At 41.5% G+C, this 23,088-nt stretch overlaps 1 protein-coding gene across 1 annotated transcript; it reads left to right on the forward strand.

Annotated features, from left to right (window-relative positions):
* Positions 1-1,705: 1,705 nt before the first annotated feature.
* On the forward strand, positions 1,706-21,901 carry LOC146985717 (mucin-5B-like). The gene is made up of 49 exons (XM_085780443.1): positions 1,706-1,910; positions 2,005-2,260; positions 2,355-2,469; positions 2,991-3,081; positions 3,175-3,308; positions 3,401-3,617; positions 3,983-4,108; positions 4,202-4,316; positions 4,408-4,558; positions 4,676-4,789; positions 4,885-4,954; positions 5,073-5,210; positions 5,668-5,832; positions 6,007-6,101; positions 6,188-6,314; positions 6,941-7,196; positions 7,345-7,397; positions 7,492-7,595; positions 7,812-7,963; positions 8,073-8,211; positions 8,637-8,747; positions 8,833-9,012; positions 9,276-9,515; positions 9,619-9,775; positions 10,036-10,164; positions 10,315-11,134; positions 11,807-11,940; positions 12,391-12,436; positions 13,115-13,248; positions 13,699-14,432; positions 14,674-14,708; positions 14,906-15,881; positions 17,563-17,737; positions 17,825-18,072; positions 18,229-18,412; positions 18,499-18,709; positions 18,842-19,017; positions 19,202-19,271; positions 19,444-19,544; positions 19,637-19,668; positions 19,753-19,930; positions 20,021-20,125; positions 20,214-20,254; positions 20,380-20,502; positions 20,610-20,708; positions 20,812-20,940; positions 21,026-21,065; positions 21,141-21,264; positions 21,569-21,901. Exons 1-49 carry the CDS (start codon positions 1,835-1,837, stop codon positions 21,768-21,770), a joined length of 8,628 nt encoding a protein of 2,875 aa, XP_085636569.1. The 5' UTR covers positions 1,706-1,834; the 3' UTR covers positions 21,771-21,901.
* The last annotated feature ends 1,187 nt before the right edge of the window (positions 21,902-23,088 follow it).

The raw sequence follows: 23,088 nt of genomic DNA on the forward strand, positions 1-23,088 counted from the left end.
ACAAATCTGATCTGTGCGTGAAAAGAAGAGGAGTCCCGCTCACTGTGTAACTTGCTCAAACAATAGGTTATATATTTACAATGTTTCGGTCAACAGACCTTCTTCAGGCAAAACCGATACGATCTGTGCCACTTCAGACGAAAAAATCTGAATTGGGCCACTTGAACCATGTAGTGTAATGTTTACAAGAATCATAAGCAGCTGTGCAAATGTATTTGGCCAAGGTGTAGGTAAACTTGAGTCGTCAACTGTCTTGCCTTTTGCTGATTCATTGCCACCATTTTTACATAGTGTGTGACAGAAACATGTGTTGTGTCACCTCAAATCTCAATGTCACGTAGGCCTATTACTCACAGGTTAGCAACAAATACGAACAACATAACGGACAGAATCTGAGGATGTGTACGCAAATTGGTGTTTTATAGTGTCGAGCCATATTACTTGACCTGGAAGTATTTATGTCAAGGCCATAACTACCATATACAGGTATATTCAGATATGCTCAAAATGCAACCCCCCCCCCAAATATACAGTATATCTAGCTGATTAAAAAATAAAAACAAAAAAGTATCCCATGTGTTAGTGAATTTACATACAGTATAGAAAGAGAGAGATTTGGTCCCCCCCAATGTTGACTCCATGGTTACGGCCTTGATTTATGTCAGTCTTTTTTTCCCCATTGGCCTTGTCGCATGACACCATCTGAAAGGTCATAGATTTAGGTAACACCAGCTCCAGTGTTTATTAGATAATCAGATACTGTGAAAAGTATAGATTGCTCTCAAAAAAATCTATGTGACAATCCAAAAATAACACAACACTACCCTCATGTTAAATTCACGAGGTTGTATTTGAGGTTCAGAATTACAGGGCTGCTTAATGATTTGTAAAATTGCACCCAATTGGTAAATATAAATATATGCTATCCAGATATCCAACCAAAAGAAAGAAAGAAAGACATATAGTCGAATCACTGGTTCCTTCATGGTATTTAAAAAAAAAATGCATCTACCATTGTAGATTGTTTGAGGTTGATAATGATCCACCTGCCTATCAAATGTAAAGCAGATGGTAGATAGGGTGACGCAGGTTGCGTAGGCTGTAAGGCGTCATTAGATGACTCTTAATGACTCTGCCCTAAGTTCATTGAGGTCATAGTCACTCACCAAACTTTGTTTTGTCAGTGTGATCCTTGTGCCATATATGGTCATTAAAATATTGGTTATTACATATTCATCTTATTTTGTTTGTTTTAAATTATCAATAATGTTTTACCATTAACATTGAAATATGTGCTTTTATGCCATTTTCTTGTGCAGGATTCCGTCATATCTAAATGATACAAAATAAATAGTATAACAGCTAACCACAATTTTTGTATGAGGACATCATGGATAATAATGTTTAACTTAATAATTATTCATCATTAATAACTTTTGTTTTACTTACTCCAAAAGTTACATTAGAATGAAATGTGTCACACTATAACTGAAAATACTGAAAATGTTGAAAATGTTATCCAGATATATTGACAGAGAACACCTCTTGAACAGAGGGGTACACTTTCAGGAAACCCTTTTTATTGCTGCTCATGGAGTAGAGGTTCAGGGTTGGAGTACAAGCATATTTGTTTAATTGGAAGATAAGGGGGATGTAAATATAATCTGGCATCTGTTGAAGGCGTTGGGCATACTTTCAGCACATATTTGTCTTAGGAATAGAGGTATGAGTAAAATGGGTGGTAGCAAAAGTTGTGCAATCTGAATATAAATGGGCCACTCTGGCCCGTGTGACCATTACCTCCTTTGGTGACAGCAAGCCCACATTGGCAACGATGGGGTGGAGATGTGTGTGGCTGTGTTTCCTTGCATTGTCTGTTGACATTGCTACTGATGTTCAAGCCAGAATGGGTAAGATGCCTTCAGGACTATGAATGGATTGTTTGTGCTCAACTTATACATATATATTTTTAATAAATATACCGTACTTTTATATCTTTTTCAGTTCGCAACCATGTTAGCAGCATCTGCAGCACATGGGGCAGAGGGCACTTCAAGACCTTCGATGGCGATGTGTACCAGTTCCCTGGTACGTGTGAATACAACCTGGCCTCTGACTGCCATGAAACCTACCGGGAGTTTTCTGTGCACTTGAAGAGGAAAGAGAAAGATGGAAACCCTACAGTCAGTTATGTGCTGGTCACCATCAACGACTACTCATTCCACCTCAGCAAGGATTTGGTCCGTGTGAATGAAGAGCCGTAAGTAAATGGCCTGTTTGATTAGCTTTGATTCTCTCTTCTGATGTGTGCTTGGCAGTGATAAAGAAACAAACACTCCTTCCTTGTTTTGCAGGGTCAAACTGCCATACCACAACGTAGGCGTACAAGTTGAAAAAAGTGCTATTTACATCAAGCTCCAGTCCAAAGTTGGCCTCACTGTCATGTGGAACCTCGCTGATTCAGTCATGGTAAAAACTTAGATGAAGGATTTTATCTTTAAACTCTAGGTCTACTAAAAACTGATTATTGACTATTAGAGCTTTAATGGTGTTGGACACCTGGCAGAAATCTGTCCACACAGCTCTCCTTTAGGCATCTTGTATGATTCACACACTTTAAGGAGAATAAATACAACAAATCTAAATGTAACACACATTTATGATGATTGGACCAAGTCGGTCTTCTGTTTCTGTTGAACAGACTGATCCCCAGGGACACAGATATATTTCCAAAGTCTTCAGGGAATATATTAATTTCAAACACAATCCATCAGTTACTTTTCCTTAACCATTTATTCAAACGGTGCATTTGCTATGATTTTCTAACAAACTATGAGAGTATAAATTAAATCACACTATTCTCTTCATGTTCATTTATGGGGTGATAATATAATTACAATTCAACAGTGCCTTGCCTGTGTTTCAATATGTTTTAGTGTTATGAAGTTAAGTTTGAAAGACTGTTAGAGCTCTTTGCTGTGTTGTTGTAGGTCGAACTGGATCAAGACTATGCCAATCGAACTTGTGGGCTTTGTGGAGACTTTAATGGTGTTCCAGTCCTCAATGAGTTCATTCACAATGGTACATTTGATTATTCACTTCATGTATACACTAATTTCATCAGTAATGCACTGTATCTTTTGTATGTGATACTATGAATATTATTACACGCAGGTCGCCAAATAAGCCCAACTGAGTTTGGCTCTAAACACAAAGTTCACCGTCCTAATGATGACTGTGAGGACCCCTATGAAGAAGAAGAGGACTCTCGTGAGTCTAGGAGTGTGCAGGACTCATGCAAGGAGTTTGTAGGTTTATTATAATCCAACTAAAAGAAATAAGTGATACATAGAAATGTCTTGCATTTTAAACTTTAAACCCAACTCTTTTCCCCATATAGCAAACAAAGTGTGAGGAGATGTTGCTCTCACAGTCCTGGAGCTCCTGCGCCAAACTGATCAAGCCTGAACTCTACATCCAGACATGTGTGCAGGACATGTGTGGCTGCAACAGCACTTCAAATGACTTCTGTGTCTGCAGCACACTGTCTGAGTTCTCTCGCCAGTGTTCACATGCAGGAGGACAGCCCCCCAACTGGAGGACACCACAGTTCTGTGGTAACGTTTCATGATCTTTTTTTATTTAATCATCACCTTTAAATTTTATACAGGTGTAGATGATGGGAGTATAGAAATACCGTAATCAGGCCCACTGAAACACAACTCATTTTACTGAATAACAGTTATTGTGTTATTAATAGACTTTATCTTTCCTTTGACACCTTTAATGACTAACAGCATAGGGAAAGGCCAGATATGTTTGTATCAGTAAGTCCTATGACATTAATCTTTTTTTAAATAAATCTGGATACAAGGAAGTTAAATAAGTAAACAAAATAATCTCCTGTTGTTACACCTATGGAAAGAAAATCAAATGAGTCACATCCTGCCAAGTCATTTTCACCTGTACCTTATCTTCTCAGCTAAACAGTGCCCATACAACATGGTTTTTGAAGAGAGCGGTTCCCCTTGCATTGATACTTGCACACATCAGGACACAAGTTCACTGTGTGAGCTCCACAAAATGGATGGCTGCTTCTGTCCACCTGGTGAGTGATCTTCACATTTGAAACCATGTTTCTTTCTACATAATGCATTGTTAATAGTTTTCTGTTAAACCTTCATGTAACTGTCTCCTACAGGTACCGTGTTGGACGACATTTCCAAGAGAGGGTGCATCCCTCAGTCTGAATGTCAGTGCTTCAAAGACAAAATCTATAACTCTGGCGAGGTTTACCGACAGGACCAAATGGAATGGTAAGTCAAATGTTTCGTGCTATAAAACAAATGTATTATTTTTAGGTGCTTTCCTTTAATTTGTTATCTGAAATGATTTGGTCTGTTTCAGCACATGTTTGAAGGGGAAATGGGATTGCAAGAACTTGAAAACACCTGCTACATGTGCAGTCGAAGAGGGCTCACATGTAACTACGTTTGATGGGAAAACCTACACCTTCCATGGAGACTGTTACTACACTCTCGCCAAGGTGGAAAGCAAGGTGAGTGGGTTATTGTTTTGCACAATTAAATCACAGGAAAAATAAAAATCAGTTAATATAAAAAAAAATAGATACAAGTTGTTCTTTTGATTGCACTTATACTTCTGTTTTTCACAGGATGCTGCAAGTCCAAAGTTTACAGTCTTGGCCCAGCTGGTGCCATGTGCAAACCAAGAGTTTGACACTTGTCTGAAAACCCTCAAAATCCTGATAAACAATGACAAAAACAATGTGAGTTCAAGACTGCAAGTTAAAACAACTGTGGCCATTTATTATTTCACAATGACATCTGTAACCCTCAAATGATCTGTTCTGTTTCTATTTAGGTATTAACATTCGGTTCAGATGGCACAGTAAAGCAGAATATGCAGACCATCACTTTGCCCTACCACTCAGGTGAGTCAGACAATAAGACACATTTTATTGTCTTCTGTCTCTTTTGTGATGACACTGGCAAATGATCTTACTGTTTCTTGTTGCAATGTTTCATACAAAATTGTTTCTTGATTTAAAGGTGACATCAACATATTCCACGCTTCATCCTTTCACATACTGCTCCAGACCACTTTCGGGTTGCAAATTCAGATCCAGCAGGTGCCTCTTATGCAAGTTTATGTCAGGCTGGACCAGAGCTACAAGGCAAAGACACGTGGTGAGTTTTACATGTGTGGTAACATGTAGTATCATAATCAAAAATATGTCAGTATATATAATACCCTTAGATTATTGTACTAAATGAGTAGTGAGGCAGAAAACAGCAATTTTTAATTATTAATTAATTTGTATTTGGAAGTTAATTTTGCTACAATACAAAAAATGAGTGAAAACTGAGAAAAAAGCCACAATAAAATAAAATAAAAATACTTACTACATACTACATACATACTACACAGTTAACACATGAAACACTCAGAGCTTGTTTTTTTGAACATAATTTCGCTATGAAACAATATACAGAAAATATATGAAATAATTTCAATGTACCTTAAAAATTAAAAAAAGGAAAGAAAATGAATTGAATCATCAGAGTTATATGCATTTGGCAAATTTATTGCACTTGACATTTTCCTATTTATGGTATAAATGTCTAAAATATTTGTTTTCTTCAGGTTTATGCGGGAATTACAACATGGTCCTGCATGATGACATGAAAACACCTCAGGGGATCGTGGAGGGAACAGCAGCAACTTTTGCGAATTCATGGAAATCTAAAGTCATGTGTGAAGACAGAGGAGAAAGACTTGAAGACCCCTGTTCCCTCAGTGTGGACAATGGTGAAATAGCAGTGACTGCTTTTGTTCCACCAGTCAAACAAGTTTTTGTGACTGGTTCTCTGCTTTTAACACATTTTTATAGTCTTCAAATATGTTAAACTGAAAACAATTGCACACAATCTAACACAACCAAGGACATGGAAAATAAATGGTTGACTGTTTCTTCCTTTACAGAGCAGTACGCCAAACACTGGTGCACCTTGCTACTAAAGCCAAATTCTACCTTTGCACAATGTCACTCACAAGTGAATCCTGAGATGTACTTCAAGGTACAGCAAAATCACTCCATTTGTCTGTGATTAAATTAAATTTTGATGAGACTGTAGTTGTTTAAAACAATTCTGTGGTTCTGCAGCGATGTACGTATGCCAGCTGTAACTGTGAGAAGAGTGAGGCCTGTCTGTGTGCTGTCCTGTCCTCCTATGCACGGGCTTGTGCATCAAAAGGAGTGTTCTTGACAAACTGGAGAGAGAAAGTGTGCGGTAAGATTTTTATTTCATTCTCCTCTGGTAAAATGACGTGACTATTTAAAGCAGAAGTAAGTGGTCCGGTCGTTTTCGCTAATGCTGCGTTCCAGGCAGGCTTTTGAAATCGTAAATTACAGCTTCAAGTCACAACTTACGACTTTGTAGCGTTTCAGGCAACCCACTCGTGTTTTTCCGACCTGTTTTACCGGTGAAAGTCACTATAACGGCCACTCGTAACTTCCGACCGGTGAACTCGTACCAGATCGAACTGGTCCCACTCCACGGTCGGAAAAATACGAGTTTCCTTGAACGCACCATAACAGTCCTCGTCGCTACGTCACCACATTCACGGCGTTCCTTGGCTGCACACACAGCCCTGCATGCCGTTCTCTCTCCTCATTGGATAAAAACTGTAGGATACGATAAATGTTTTCTCTTCGGCTCAGAGCAGAGCAGAGGGACTGAGAGACCCGTGTTTCAGTCCAAACACTCTATGTAAGTGATTGCTGTCGGAAGATATAACTATTTAAGACTTATATTAACACAAATATATCACTTACTTCTGCTTTAACCAATGTTATTGCTTTAATTAGTGGGCCATAAACTATTAAGTGACCATCCTCACATTATCCACAAAACAGATAAATACTCAACAAGGTGCCCAGCATCTCAGACCTTCTCTTACAAGCATCAGAGATGCCAGTTGACCTGCAGATCACTGAGCTCTAAGCAGCAGAGCTGTACTACTGATTTCCTGCCTGTGGACGGCTGCTCCTGCTCTGAGGGTCTCTACCTCAATGACAAAGGCATGTGTGTCCCCATGGCAAAGTGTCCATGCTACCATAACGAAAAGTACATCAAGCCAGGAAAGTCCATCAGCGTCAAAGACGAGCACTGGTGAGTTAGATGTTTTCAATTAGGTGAAATCAGTCACTCCAGATTTGAGCAGATTTAGTGCAACTGTAAAGTTTTCAACAAAGAGTTTAAGAAACTAAATGTCTGGTGCTTAAGTATCTTTTGTGTTGCATCTTATATCTTCTTCTAGTGTTTGTACTAATGGAGTGCTTCATTGTCGTTCATGGAGAACCCGTTCATCAAGTATGTTTTGTTCTATTTATCCAATTATTTATTTTACGCAACTGAAGCATTTAGTTGATGTGTATATTAAATCACTGTCTCTTTTGGTTTAAAGCATGCCCATCTCCAAAGGTGTTCTTCAATTGCACCACTGCGGGCCTAGGAGACCTTGGAGTGCAGTGTGCACGGACTTGTTTAAATCTGGACCAAGATGAATGTGTGAGCTGATTTAGCTGTGTTTAAGTTTGCATCCCTGTCTCATATAAACGATCTAATATTAATTTTCTGAATGTAATTGTATGTTACACTGGAGTTGCAGTAGTATATATTGGCAAGTGTCTATCATAGTTTTCAGACAGTTTCTTTTCATTATGTTTTTAAGAATGTCATTGTGTTTGCTCTTTTCTAATCCTTGTGATCTTTTGATCTATCCAGGACTCCACAGAGTGTGAATCTGGCTGTCTGTGTCCTGCTGGCCTACTTGATGATGGCAAAGGTTCCTGTGTGAAAGAAAATGACTGTCCATGTCAGCATAATGGCCACCTGTATGCCCCGGGAAAAGAAATCCGTAACCAGTGCAACAACTGGTATGACCTTTTTTACTAGAAGTATAATATAATATGGTAAACAAATGTTATCTTGTTTTTTTAATGCTGTATGTAAAGCATTACATTTTACCATTTCTGATGTATCTAGTACCTGCAAGAGCGGAAAGTGGGCATGCACAGAGGAAAAATGTCCAGGGACTTGCATTATTTATGGCAGTGGTCACTACAGTACATTTGATCAGCGGACATATGCTTTTCAAGGAAGTTGTGGTTACATTGCTGTCCAGGTAAACAAAACATACATGTACACATGATCCCATAGATAAAATCTCCCTGCAGAGTGGTGTTGTGTTGTTAGCAGAAAGTATTGAATATGCCATAGACACTTGTAGTGATACTAGTGGATACTGTTACTTACACAGTAGATTTTGCACACTGTAAAAATAGAGATTCTGGGCCCATGCTCAACATGATGTGTTTGTCTGGCTTCTTCAATATGTGATTCTGAACACTAATCAAACTTTCCTAAATTATGTTATTTTTGCAACTATTCAGTTTGATATGACTGCTTATGAGTATAGGGAATATGAAACAGTTTTTCTTCATGTAGACTGGCAAAAGTCAAGCTTCATTATCATTTTGATTTGATCAGTGATTTCCTGTGTACTATGAAGCAAATAAGCAATGGTTTAATGACTCTCTCTCTTCAAAGAACAAATGTGGCAATAAAACAGCACAGGACACCTTCAGAGTTATCACAGAAAACGTGCCATGTGGATCAACAGGCACCACATGCTCCAAAACTGTCAGAATCCAACTTGGGGTAAGATTTCATGACAAAACCTGATATCTTTTCTGGCCAAAATTATTTAACAATGCAGGTTACCGTAATCTCCTTAACATTGCAGCGAAATGAAGTTAGATTATCAAAGGGTAAATATGAAGAGGAGGACCTGGGACATGGCACTCAGATTCCATACAAAATACGGACGATTGGCTTGTATCTGGTGATAGAATCTGCCATTGGTGTGGCAGTGATGTGGGATCGTAGAACGACAGTTCGCATCCTCCTGGAACCAATGCACAGCGTGAGTCACAGTAATTGCTTTTGAGATGATGACTGAAATCTCTTGCTGTAATAGTTTTCACAAGTGATTTTCATGCATCACTTATGAAGCTTTGGGACAGCAGTGATATAGTGTTGAAAAAGGCCTAGTGATAATTTATAATGTAAATAGAGTGAGTATTATGGTATGCAAAGACACATCATGTAAAATGCCTGTTCAATGTAATATTGTCCCAATGTAAAAAAAAAAAAAAAAAAAGTCACTAACTCCTTTCATTTGTACAGGGAGAGGTATGCGGCCTTTGTGGGGATTTTGATGGCAATGGCCAGAATGACTTCACCACCCAGGGCCAGCTCGTTGTGAGCAATCCTATCGAATTTGCAAACAGCTGGAAAGTAACAAGCACCTGCCCAGATGCAGAAACAAATGTTGATCCTTGTGTAGCGAAACCCAGTCGACATTACTGGGCAAAAATGATGTGTAGCATTATAACTTCAGAGACATTCAAAGACTGTCACAATCAGGTAATAACAGATTTGTTTTTCAATTATTTTAATTTGTTGTATCCGTTACATGTTTGGGAACAGGTTTCTAAACACCAGTCATTAATGTTGAATGACTGAACAGGTAGATCCCCTTCCATTTCAAGAAAACTGTGTGAAAGACTCATGTGCTTGTGACACTGGAGGAGACTGTGAGTGTTTCTGCACAGCGGTAGCAGCTTATGCTCAAGCTTGTAGTGAGGCTGGTGTCTGTGTTGCATGGAGAAGTCCAGAAATCTGTCGTAAGTAATCACAACTTTACACTTTGGACAATAAAAATGTTGATTTCGGTCTTATCTGGCCAAAGACTGCTGTTTGACTGAAAGTTCTTACGACATGGTATATATTTAGAGATGAGAAAAGATGTGTGCTCAATTTGATGGAATTTAGGTTTGATTGTTGTGGCTACACTTAATTCACAGATTACAATATTGATATTTATTATTTAAATCAATGATTTAAATTATTCAAATGTAATGTAGATTGTATCTTTTCTTCCTAGCTGTCTTCTGTGACTATTACAATAACCAATCTGATTGCACGTGGCACTACAGACCATGTCATGAACCTTGTTACAAGACCTGTTTGAATCCAAATGGAACATGCACCAACCCTATACCAGAACTAGAAGGTAAGAGAGTAACTCGCATGTCTCAAATCATATTGATGTGTCAATAAGAAAATAGTTCAAAGATAACTCGACTAACATTCGTATCCCAGATCTAAAAGCAATGTCAAAAAAAGAATGTAACTGTGATACATTGTGATGTGACTTTTACAGGCTGCTACCCAGTATGCCCTGAAGATAAGCCCATATTTGATGAGCACAAGCAGATATGTGTAGAAATATGTGACAGTCCAACACCACCTCCTACCACAACAGAGGGACCAACCACAACCACAGAATATACAACCTTAACAACTTTCACAACTAGCCCAACTACAGAACCCACGACAACCCCCAAAACTATGACACCATCACCCCATCCTACCACAACTGCAGGACCAACCACAACCACCACATCTACACCACCATCAACCCCACCTACTACCACAACTGCAGGACCAACCACAACCACCACATCTACACCACCATCAACACCACCTCCTACCACAACTTCAGGACCAACCACTACACCGTGTATTCCTATTCCAACGTGTGAGTGGTCAGAATGGTATGATGTGCATAACCCAAAAGATGACAAGAGTGACTGGGAAACTTATGAAAACATCACAAACAGTGGTAAAGAAATATGTGAAAAACCCTGGGAAATTGATTGTAGATATGCAGCTGATCCTAGCATAAGCTTCGATGACTTTGTGAGTAACTCTGGCCAAGTTGTGACTTGTGATGTGGGATATGGTTTAATATGTAGAAAAGAAGACCAGACAGCACGTCCATTTAAGTGCTTCAATTATAAGATCAGAGTATGTTGTGAGGTAAACACATGTGAACCCACAACAACCCCCAAGACTACGACACCATCAACCCAAACTCCTACCACAACTGCAGGACCAACCACAACCACCACATCTACACCACCATCAACCCCACCTCCTACCACAACAACGGGACCAACCACAACCACAGAATCTACAACCTCAGCAACTTTCCCAACTAGCCCAACTACAGGACCCACAACAACCCCCCAAACTACACCAACCCCACATCCTACCACAACAGCAGGACCAACCACTGTACCAATATATAGTGACACTACAAAGCCACCATCAACCCCACCTCCTACCACAACAGAGGGACCAACCACAACCACTACATCTACACCACCATCAACTCCACCTCCTACCACAACAGAGGGAACAACCACAACCACAGAATCTACAACCTTAACAACTTTCCCAACTAGCCCAACTCCAGGACCCACAACAACCCCCCAAACTACACCAACCCCACATCCTACCACAACAGCAGGACCAACCACTGTACCAATATATAGTGACACTACAAAGCCACCATCAACCCCACCTCCTACCACAACAGAGGGACCAACCACAACCACTACATCTACACCACCATCAACTCCACCTCCTACCACAACAGAGGGAACAACCACAGAATCTACAACCTTAACAACTTTCCCAACTAGCCCAACTCCAGGACCCACAACAACCCCCCAAACTACACCAACCCCACATCCTACCACAACAGCAGGACCAACCACTGTACCAATACATAGTGACACTACAAAGCCACCATCAACTCCACCTCCTACCACAACAGAGGGAACAACCACAACCACAGAAGCTACAACCTTAATAACTTTCCCAACTAGCCCAACTACAGGACCCACGACAACCCCCAAAACTACCACACCATCAACCCAACCTCCTACCACAACTGCAGGACCAACCACAACCACCACATCTACACCACCATCAACACCACCTCCTACCACAACTTCAGGACCAACCACTACACCGTGTATTCCTATTCCAACGTGTGAGTGGTCAGAATGGTATGATGTGCATAACCCAAAAGATGACAAGAGTGACTGGGAAACTTATGAAAACATCACAAACAGTGGTAAAGAAATATGTGAAAAACCCTGGGAAATTGATTGTAGATCTGCAGCTGATCCTAGCATAAGCTTTGATGACTTTGTGAGTAACACTGGCCAAGTTGTGACTTGTGATGTGGGATATGGTTTAATATGTAGAAAAGAAGACCAGACAGCACGTCCATTTAAGTGCTTCAATTATAAGATCAGAGTATGTTGTGAGGTAAACACATGTGAACCCACAACAACCCCCAAGACTACGACACCATCAACCCAAACTCCTACCACAACTGCAGGACCAACCACAACCACCACATCTACACCACCATCAACCCCACCCCCTACCACAACAGAGGGACCAACCACAACCACAGAATCTACAACCTCAGCAACTTTCCCAACTAGCCCAACTACAGGACCCACAACAACCCCCCAAACTACACCAACCCCACATCCTACCACAACAGCAGGACCAACCACTGTACCAATATATAGTGACACTACAAAGCCACCATCAACCCCACCTCCTACCACAACAGAGGGACCAACCACAACCACTACATCTACACCACCATCAACTCCACCTCCTACCACAACAGAGGGAACAACCACAACCACAGAATCTACAACCTTAACAACTTTCCCAACTAGCCCAACTCCAGGACCCACAACAACCCCCCAAACTACACCAACCCCACATCCTACCACAACAGCAGGACCAACCACTGTACCAATATATAGTGACACTACAAAGCCACCATCAACCCCACCTCCTACCACAACAGAGGGACCAACCACAACCACTACATCTACACCACCATCAACTCCACCTCCTACCACAACAGAGGGACCAACCACAACCACAGAATCTACAACCTTAACAACTTTCCCAACTAGCCCAACTACAGGACCCACGACAACCCCCAAAACTACACCAACCCCACATCCTACCACAACAGCAGGACCAACCACTGTACCAATATATAGTGACACTACAAAGCCACCATCAACCCCACCTCCTACCACAACAGAGGGAACAACCACAACCACAGAAGCTACAACCTTAATAACTTTCCCAACTAGCCCAACTACAGGACCCACGACAACCCCCAAAACTACCACACCATCAACCCAACCTCCTACCACAACTGCAGGACCAACCACAACCACCACATCTACACCACCATCAACACCACCTCCTACCACAACTTCAGGACCAACCACTACACCGTGTATTCCTATTCCAACGTGTGAGTGGTCAGAATGGTATGATGTGCATAACCCAAAAGATGACAAGAGTGACTGGGAAACTTATGAAAACATCACAAACAGTGGTAAAGAAATATGTGAAAAACCCTGGGAAATTGACTGTAGATATGCAGCTGATCCTAGCATGAGCTTCGATGACTTTGTGAGTAACTCTGGCCAAGTTGTGACTTGTGATGTGGGATATGGTTTAATATGTAGAAAAGAAGACCAAACAGTACGTCCATTTAAGTGCTTCAATTATAAGATCAGAGTATGTTGTGAGGTAAACACATGTGAACCCACAACAACCCCCAAGACTACGACACCATCAACCCAAACTCCTACCACAACTGCAGGACCAACCACAACCACCACATCTACACCACCATCAACCCCACCCCCCACCACAACAGAGGGACCAATCCCAACCACAGAATCTACAACCTCAGCAACTTTCCCAACTAGCCCAACTACAGGACCCACGACAACCCCCAAAACTACCACACCATCAACCCCACCTCCTACCACAACTGCAGGACCAACCACAACCACCACATCTACACCACCATCAACCCCACCTCCTACCACAACAGAGGGACCAACCACAACCACAGAATCTACAACCTCAGCAACTTTCCCAACTAGCCCAACTACAGGACCCACGACAACCCCCCAAACTACCACACCATCAACCGAAACTCCTATCACAACTGCAGGACCAACCACAACCACCACATCTACACCACCATCAACCCCACCTCCTACCACAACAACGGGACCAACCCCAACCACAGAATCTACAACCTCAGCAACTTTCCCAACTAGCCCAACTACAGGACCCACGACAACCCCCAAAACTACCACACCATCAACCCCACCTCCTACCACAACAGAGGGACCAACCACAACCACCACATCTACACCACCATCAACCCCACCTCCTACCACAACAGAGGGACCAACCACAACCACCACATCTACACCACCATCAACCCCACCTCCTACCACAACAGAGGGACCAACCACAACCACCGAATCTACAACCTCAGCAACTTTCCCAACTAGCCCAACTACAGGACCCACGACAACCCCCCAAACTACCACACCATCAACCCAAACTCCTACCACAACTGCAGGACCAACCACAACCACCACATCTACACCACCATCAACCCCACCTCCTACCACAACAAAGGGACCAACCCCAACCACAGAATCTACAACCTCAGCAACTTTCCCAACTAGCCCAACTACAGGACCCACGACAACCCCCAAAACTACCACACCATCAACCCCACCTCCTACCACAACAGAGGGACCAACCACAACCACCACATCTACACCACCATCAACTCCACCTCCTACCACAACAGGGGGACCAATCCCAACCACAGAATCTACAACCTCAGCAACTTTCCCAACTAGCCCAACTACAGGACCCACGACAACCCCCAAAACTACCACACCATCAATCCAACCTCCTACCACAACTTCAGGACCAACCACAACCACCACATCTACACCACCATCAACTCCACCTCCTACCACAACAGGGGGACCAATCCCAACCACAGAATCTACAACCTCAGCAACTTTCCCAACTAGCCCAACTACAGGACCCACGACAACCCCCAAAACTACCACACCATCAACCCAACCTCCTACCACAACTGCAGGACCAACCACAACCACCACATCTACACCACCATCAACCCCATCTACCACAACAGAACAAACAGAAGTTACTCACACTACAAAGCCAGTATCAACTGACTCTGTTGTGATTGTGACAACGACTACACCACCATCAACCCCACTTCCTACCACAACAGAGGGACCAACCACAACCACCTCATCTACACCACCATCAACCCCACCCCCTACCACAACAGAGGGACCAACCACAACTACCACATCTACACCATCATCAACCCCACCTCCTACCACAACAGAGGGACCAACCACAACCACCACATCTACACCACCATCAACCCAAACTCCTACCACAACTGCAGGACCAACCACAACCACCACATCTACATCTCCATCAACCCCACCCCCTACCACAACAGAGGGACCAACCACAACCACCACATCTACACCACCATCAACCCCACCTCCTACCACAACAGAGGGACCAACCACAACCACCACATCTACACCACCATCAACCCCACCTCCTACCACAACAGAGGGACCAACCACAACCACCACATCTACACCACCATCAACCCCAACTCCTACCACAACAGAGGGTCCTACCACAACAAAGGGACCAACCACAACCACCACATCTACACCACCATCAACCCCACCTCCTACCACAACAGAGGGTCCAACCACAACTGCAGGACCAACTTCAACCACCACATCTACATCTCCATCAACCCCACCTCCTACCACAACAGAGGGACCAACCACAACCACCACAACTTTCCCAACTAGCCCAACTACAGGACCCACGACAACCCCCAAAATTACCACACCATCGACCCATACTACCCCTACACCTTCTACTACTCCAACGCCTTCTACTACACCTACACTTCCACCGCCTATTTGCCCTGAATGGAACGTAACAGTAAGAACCCTCTTACTTCCTGCCAAATAAATGTTACAGTATATTCAAAGGTTCTGCAGACAGTTGTTACTGCTAACAAATGCTGCACTAGACCACCAGCATCTCAGACCAAACAAAATCCTTTTTCAGCCACCCATTTTCACCTATCACATTCTTGAAATATTGCCATAAAGCTCCGTGAAAGCAGACAGTAAACATACAAAAGAATAATTCACTTTGTCTACACAAAAGCCAACATAAATTAATCACAACCATTATCCCATGGTAGTACAGACGCAACATGGTATATTGCAATACTGTTATTAAGCCAAAAATGACAGCAACATTTGTCAAACATCACTAACAGTTGGGGCGTCCCATGTCCGGCCTAAGTTTAACCCATGGTCTAGCACACCGTGACACAGAGTAAGACCCCAGAGATCAAGTTTGCCGACCGCTAGCTTCTCTAGTTGTAGCAACTTCAGCAAAGACGGCAGGATAGCAATACAGTGCTGTCGATTTCTCCACCAAGCAACCACCATCAAAAAAAACACTCACAACCACAAATAATGCTCAGAAAAGCACCAAACTTCAGCAACAGTACAAATAGGGTCCCACCCCATAGTACGAGGCATCAAACACCTGCTCATCCACTTTCCTCCAGTTGCTTGCTCGTTGTGGGGTCAGCAAAGTTGATCTCTTGAAGGGGGGTCTTAGGGCGCTTTCACACCAACAGCAGTTGGTGCACACTAAATGGTCCATTCGAACCAAAAGCTCTTCGTTCAGTTTGTTTTCGTCGGTGTGAAAGCATCAATCGCACTTGGGTGCACACTAAATCAAGTGGGCCGAGACCTCCGAAAAGGGGTGGTTTCGGTCCGCTTGATTCCGCACCAAATGCCAACCTCTGGTGCGGTCCCTCTGGTGAGAACGCGAACCTGGACCAACTCAGGTCTACCAGTGTATTTTCATTGAAAAGTGGGGTATGTTTGGGCCCGCCACAGTCTCGCACGGAAAAAAAAGAAACCGCGTTTCACCATCTATCATCTCTGCCAGTCGGCCTCTCCACCTGTCGTCTCTCTCGCGTGCGATCGTACTGTGCACGCGCACGCGCACACACACACACACACACACACACACAGAGAGAAGGGCACATGGATAGGTTGCGCTTGGCCGCTAATAAACGGTACATCTACATTGCGTTAATTGTACAGTGTCCAAATTGGCGCTTATTTCTACTGGAAGATGATGAAACGTCATTCAGACCAATTTTGGTTCGTTTGCATGTGTGAACGCGGACCACTCCGCAGTCTGTAGCTACAATGTAACTATTTTACTGTCTGGTGCGGACCAAATAATCAAACTAGCGGTGTGAAAGCGACCTTACTCTGTGTCACGGTGTGTTAGACCTTGGGTTAATTTACGCCGGAATATCTCTATAAGTGGCAATATGTAGCCACTTTGCACAGAAGAAAAGAAACCTTTAACTGCTCATAGCGCTCTCCTATTCTCTGCTCAGCTCATCATGACTCCATTATGTCTTTACCAGAAAAAATGTTGGGTGCTGCTTTATTCGTGTTTAAAATCCTGTTTACAGAACCTTGACCAGCAAAGAATATTTCACTTTAAAAGAATATGCTTCTTATTTTTGGCAAAATATTTCAAAATACCAATGATTTAACCTATTTTTCCTTCTCTACACTAGCAAAACGAGACCTTCTTTTTGTGCAACTGCACCATGGCCAGATGCATTGAAAATAATACAATTGAAATAGTTCCCTATGAGTGTCCACCCCTACAGAATATCACATGTGCCAATGGAAAGAAACCAGTTCTGGTTTATGATGAGTTCTACTGCTGTCAACATTACGCTTGTGACTGTAAGGATGCATGACATATTGATTGACTTTATGTTTCTCTTTGGGGAAAAAATTGATTTTCAACTCCCCTTTGTTGTTTCCTTTTAGGTGTATGCGAAGGCTGGGGAGATCCTCATTACATCACATTTGATGGATTATACTACAGTTATCAAGGGAACTGTAGTTACATTTTAATGGAAGAGATCTCACCGAGATATAACCTGAAGATTTATATTGACAATGTCTTTTGTGATCCCAGTGAAGATGTTTCTTGTCCTCGATCAATTACTGTATCATACTACACACAAACTATCACACTCATCAATCATAACCTAATTGGAGCAGTTCAACTGGAGGTAAATCAATATGGCCATATAAAGGTTTTACTGTATGTTCTGAGGTAATAATCTAAAAATCACAAATTAACCAGCATATTGCAGTCATGGGAGGTGATGTATCTGCCACAATACATTACCTTTTTTCGCATCACAAGTGAATTTTTCCCCCCGTAGGCATTGAAAAACGGACAACGTCTGAAATTACCTTATTCACAATATGGTATTAAGATCATGGATTCTGGCATTAATTTGGTCTTGGAGATCCCTCACCTAAATGTGGTTGTAACATTTGGACTAGTTGGCTTCAGTGTCAACCTTCCATATAAATACTTTGGCAAAAACACACAGGGCCATTGTGGTAAGAGCATAATTCTCTACAGTACCATATTTATGAATCATTTGTTTGAGGTTGAACTGCAATATTAACTGTGTCTCTGTTATCAGGAACATGCAACAACAATCAGGCAGATGACTGCATGTTGCCAGGAGGTCAGCTGTTGAAAGATTGTGCAGTCGCGGCTGACCATTGGCTTAGAACAGACATTGACCAACCCAAATGTAAAATACCAGCTGTACTGCCCACAAACAGTCCTAATCCTCCGCCAACCTCATCTGAATGCCCAGCAAATGCTATATGTGACCTGCTTAAGAGCAGGTAGGTATTCTCAATCCCACTGCAGCGGTTTACATGCATCCCCATAACTTTGACATAAAACTCACTTTATATTTCAGTTCATTTATAGCATTTTAATTTGAAGTTTTTTTTTGTTTTTTTTTACTTTCACAGTGTCTTTGAGGCATGCCATCCATTTGTCTCCCCTGAACATTTCCACCAAGGTTGTATTTTTGATAGCTGCCATATATCCAACCCAGCAGTGGTGTGTATAAGTTTGCAGACTTACGCTGCTGCCTGTGCTCAGGCTGGGGTTTGCCTTCACTGGAGGAACCACACCACACAGTGTGGTAAGCAAGCACTCATAATTTGACTGTAAACATTGCAACAAGTTGAATAATAAGGGGGCAACTTAATTACTGTTACTGCATTGCACACTCTAAACAGGCTACCCTGTTACACATTTGATGTTAAATGTATGTAGGCACTGTGTCATCTAAAAAGAACCAATTTAGTTCTTTTCTTTTTCCACAGCAAGTGACTGCCCTTCAGACAAAGTTTACAAGCCATGTGGTCCTGCAGAACAGCCAACCTGTGAAGACAAGTAAGTTGAATGGAAAAATTGATTTTGCAGTTCCTCTGAGTCAGGGCTTAATAGAACATGGCTAACAGTTTGTTGTTGTTGTCAGATACAGTGCATTTAAGTAAATTAATTTGGGGGATCTGAAATAAATAATGTTGATCTGCTGTTCCTTCTTGATGATTCAATATTACAGTCCTAGTGAGTCAACTATGAACTTCACTACTGAGGGTTGCTTTTGTCCTGAGGGAATGAAACTCTTCAACAAAGAGTCTGGTGTATGTGTTGATAAATGTGGTAAGTGTAGTGTATATCTTTAAGTCTTATTGATTTCATATTTATGAATTGAATATATTGACATTTTGACATTTGATAACAATTTTCTACAGGATGTCTTGATCCTGAGGGAATTCCTCGCGAGGTAAGTTTACTGTTCATGCTCACTTGAAATCTAGCAATATTAAATTGCAAGAGACTAAATTGCTGCTGTGGCTTATTCTTTCAGTTTAATGAGACATTTGACTACAAGTGTCAAAACTGCATCTGTTCGGAGTCCACCAAGACTGTGACTTGCAAGCCTAAGATGTGCCCACCACCACCTGTAGCCAACTGTACTGAGCCAGGGTTTGTCCTTGTCAGCCAAACAAATCCATTAGACATCTGCTGTCCTGCCTATGTTTGCCGTACGTTGTGCTGCATCAATGCACATTTGTCTTACAATATTCCTTGATAATGATTCTTCAAGGTGGCTCACAGTTTTATTGTCTCCACAGAATGTCAAAGCAACACTTGTCCAGATATCAATTTGAACTGTCCAGTTGGACATATGCCAGTTATCAATGTCCCTGTGGGAAAATGCTGTCTGGAGCGTACCTGTGGTGAGCTCAACAATTCATAGAATGAACTTATATGTGAAGCCTAATGATCACAGTGGCACTAAATTTCCATTGTCTTACTCTTGTGTAGAGCCAAAGAGAGTATGTGTCCACAAAGATTCTGAATACCAGGTAAATAACACATGGATTTGTGAGGATGAACTCTCACATTTTGTTTATGTATTAGTTTTGACTTTTAATAGTTTGTGCCACACTTCAATTTCTTAATATGATCACATTTCATCTTTTTTTGCAAGCCTGGTTCTTCAGTTCCTGCGCCTTTATGTCAAGATTGTACCTGTACCAATGAGGTGGATCCCAAGTCTGGTCTATTCAAAATAAGGTGTGACTTTCAGCAATGTCAAGAAAATTGTGACCCGGTAAGAGAAATACAACCTGTTATATTCATATTCATTAATCATCATTTTTATCAGTGTTTGTCTCTATAACTCCATAACTCTGAACTTAACTCTCTATGTTCTGTCAGGGATATGAATATGAAGAAAGTGAGGCAGATAAATGCTGTGGGAAGTGCGTACAGAAATACTGTGTCCTTAATATTAATGGCACCCAGCAACTATTGAAGGTAAGTCGGATTGTCTCCATTTGCTTTGCATGTAAATCTTTATTGACCTGAAGTATGCCAGTGTTTTAATGTTTGTATGTCTATCCCTGCTTATGTATGTCAGGAAGGAAAGACCTGGTCACCTCCTGACAATAAGTGTGTGCATTACACCTGTGTTAAGACCGCCGAGACTTTGTCAACGTACAAATCACACATTGTATGCCCACCTTTCCAAGAGAGCAACTGCCACCCTGTAAGTAACACTGTCAGGGACTGATAATGTCTTCACAGACATAAAGAAAACAAAATATGCTTAACTTGTTTACATTCCTCCTTAGGATACAATTCAGACTGCAGCAGATGGCTGTTGTACAACTTGTAAGTATATAATTTCCTAAGTTTTTAGGTTGAAAGCATATGAAAACAATCTAATTGTGTGGCTATTCTTCAAAGGTGTTGAGAAAGAGAAGGCCTGCAAGTTAGTACCCATGAAAACACGTGTTCAGCACAAGAACTGTGAGTCTCACGAGGAGGTAGATATGCCATATTGTGAAGGATCCTGCAATACTTTCACTAAGTAAGTATGATATTGCTTATACAATAGATTAGATAGAAAACATTTAGTTGTCAATTCAATTCAATTTATTTAAAGTGGGACAATGCAAGTTCATGAACGAAACAAAATCGTAAACAAGCCGGATTGTAGCCACAGGCTAATTTCCATCCGCTGTCCCATACATAGATGTTCCCTGGTACAAAAAATACAATAAATAAAAACAAAAGCATGTTATAAAATAGCAGCAGTCAGTTTACAGTACAATAGATATAGATATAGTTGTAGTTTGCAAACATTCTTATTTTCTGATTGATCCTTTTTCCAGGTGGTCTGAAGCAGCAGCTAGTATGCAGCAGTCTTGCTCCTGCTGTAAGGAGAAACGCTCCAGCAAGCGCTCTGTTGACTTGCACTGTCTGAATGGAGATGTGGTTTCCTTCTCCTACGTTCATGTGGAGGAGTGTGGCTGTGACCACACAGACTGCAAACCTGCTCCGCAACCTTCTCGCAGGAGGCGAAGTTTCCCATAGAGCAATGAAAAATCAGTCATCACATTAATGGATGTGGGCTGTAAAAATTCTTCCGATATGATTCATATGATTGTATTAGCAACAGTAGTTAAAGTATTTATCAACTGATCAAATAAAAAGATGCAACTCTCTTCATGTCTGTCCTCTTGTATTGTTGTACATGTGCATGTGTTTAGGTTAATGTTTTTGGCCTTTGTACACCCTTGTGCTTGCAGTGAGAAAGAGAGAGAGAGAGAGGAAAGTTTGGGAAAGGGGGGGGGGGGGCAGATTCAAACCCAGCCAGAATGCCACTGAGGGGCCCTGTTTAATCATCTCTTACTTGTGTTTTGCTTAGTGTTATTACTTGCACTTTTGTTTCTGTAATTTATCAATTTTAAGAAATAATTATTTAAAAGTTCATTCCTCATTGACTTTACAGAGATCCAAAGTTCAACCTTTTGCAGAAGCGTACAATCATTTTGTATCAAAACATGGTTAGAAAACAAAAGCAAGAAATACAGCCAAAATCAAGTAGCCTATCTTTTATGAAGTTATTGTTAACTGGAAGAGCAAGCTCACACATTGCATGTGCACCAACGTGAAGGATCTGTTTGATCAGATGTAGGTAATATTTTTAGAATTCACGATTTTTTGAGAAATGCTTCCACAACTGTGGAGCAGACACTGCAAAAACTACCATGTAGTTTTATTGCATGCTCTGCAACCCCTAGAGCCCCTCCCCTCTTGCTTTCTCTAGCCTAGACAAGACAGATAACAGATTAACATTAAAAAGGTTCCCAACACGGGAGCTGTCGGATTACTGGTTGTGTCTCCCAGTTTGGTGTGAATGATGGTGCTACCACTTTTCCACGCCAATATTTAATGTGTTCTGCAACACAATTTTAAATGCTGTTTACTAATACTAATAAGTAAAAACAGGTAATTAAATGTAATTAATAAGTACTTACTGTACCAGGTAATTACCCAATATTTACAAGATATTTTTCCTGACTACTACCAGGCATTTACCCAATAATTACCTGGTAGATACGTGGTAATTGTATATTGTAGATTTTAAACCCAGAAGTTAAAAATATTTACCTGATATTTATCTGGTAAATACCAACAAGTTACCGACCTAGATAAGGGATTAAGCCGGGATATGTTGGTTATCCTGGCTGAATTAAGCCTCAAGTCGGTTGTTCGAAAGCTGGATACCTTTATCCCGGTCAAGTTACTATGGTGATTTATTCTCTGCAGCTAGCCTGCTCCAGACCAGGCTAACAGCCAGGCTTAGTTGATTCTGTTGTCTTTATCTGTGAAGTCAGCAGTCACTCTG

This window comes from Trachurus japonicus, chromosome 6 (assembly GCF_045865225.1).
Source record: "Trachurus japonicus isolate A0001 chromosome 6, Traja_1.0".
In the NCBI taxonomy this organism is placed as follows: domain Eukaryota; kingdom Metazoa; phylum Chordata; class Actinopteri; order Carangiformes; family Carangidae; genus Trachurus; species Trachurus japonicus.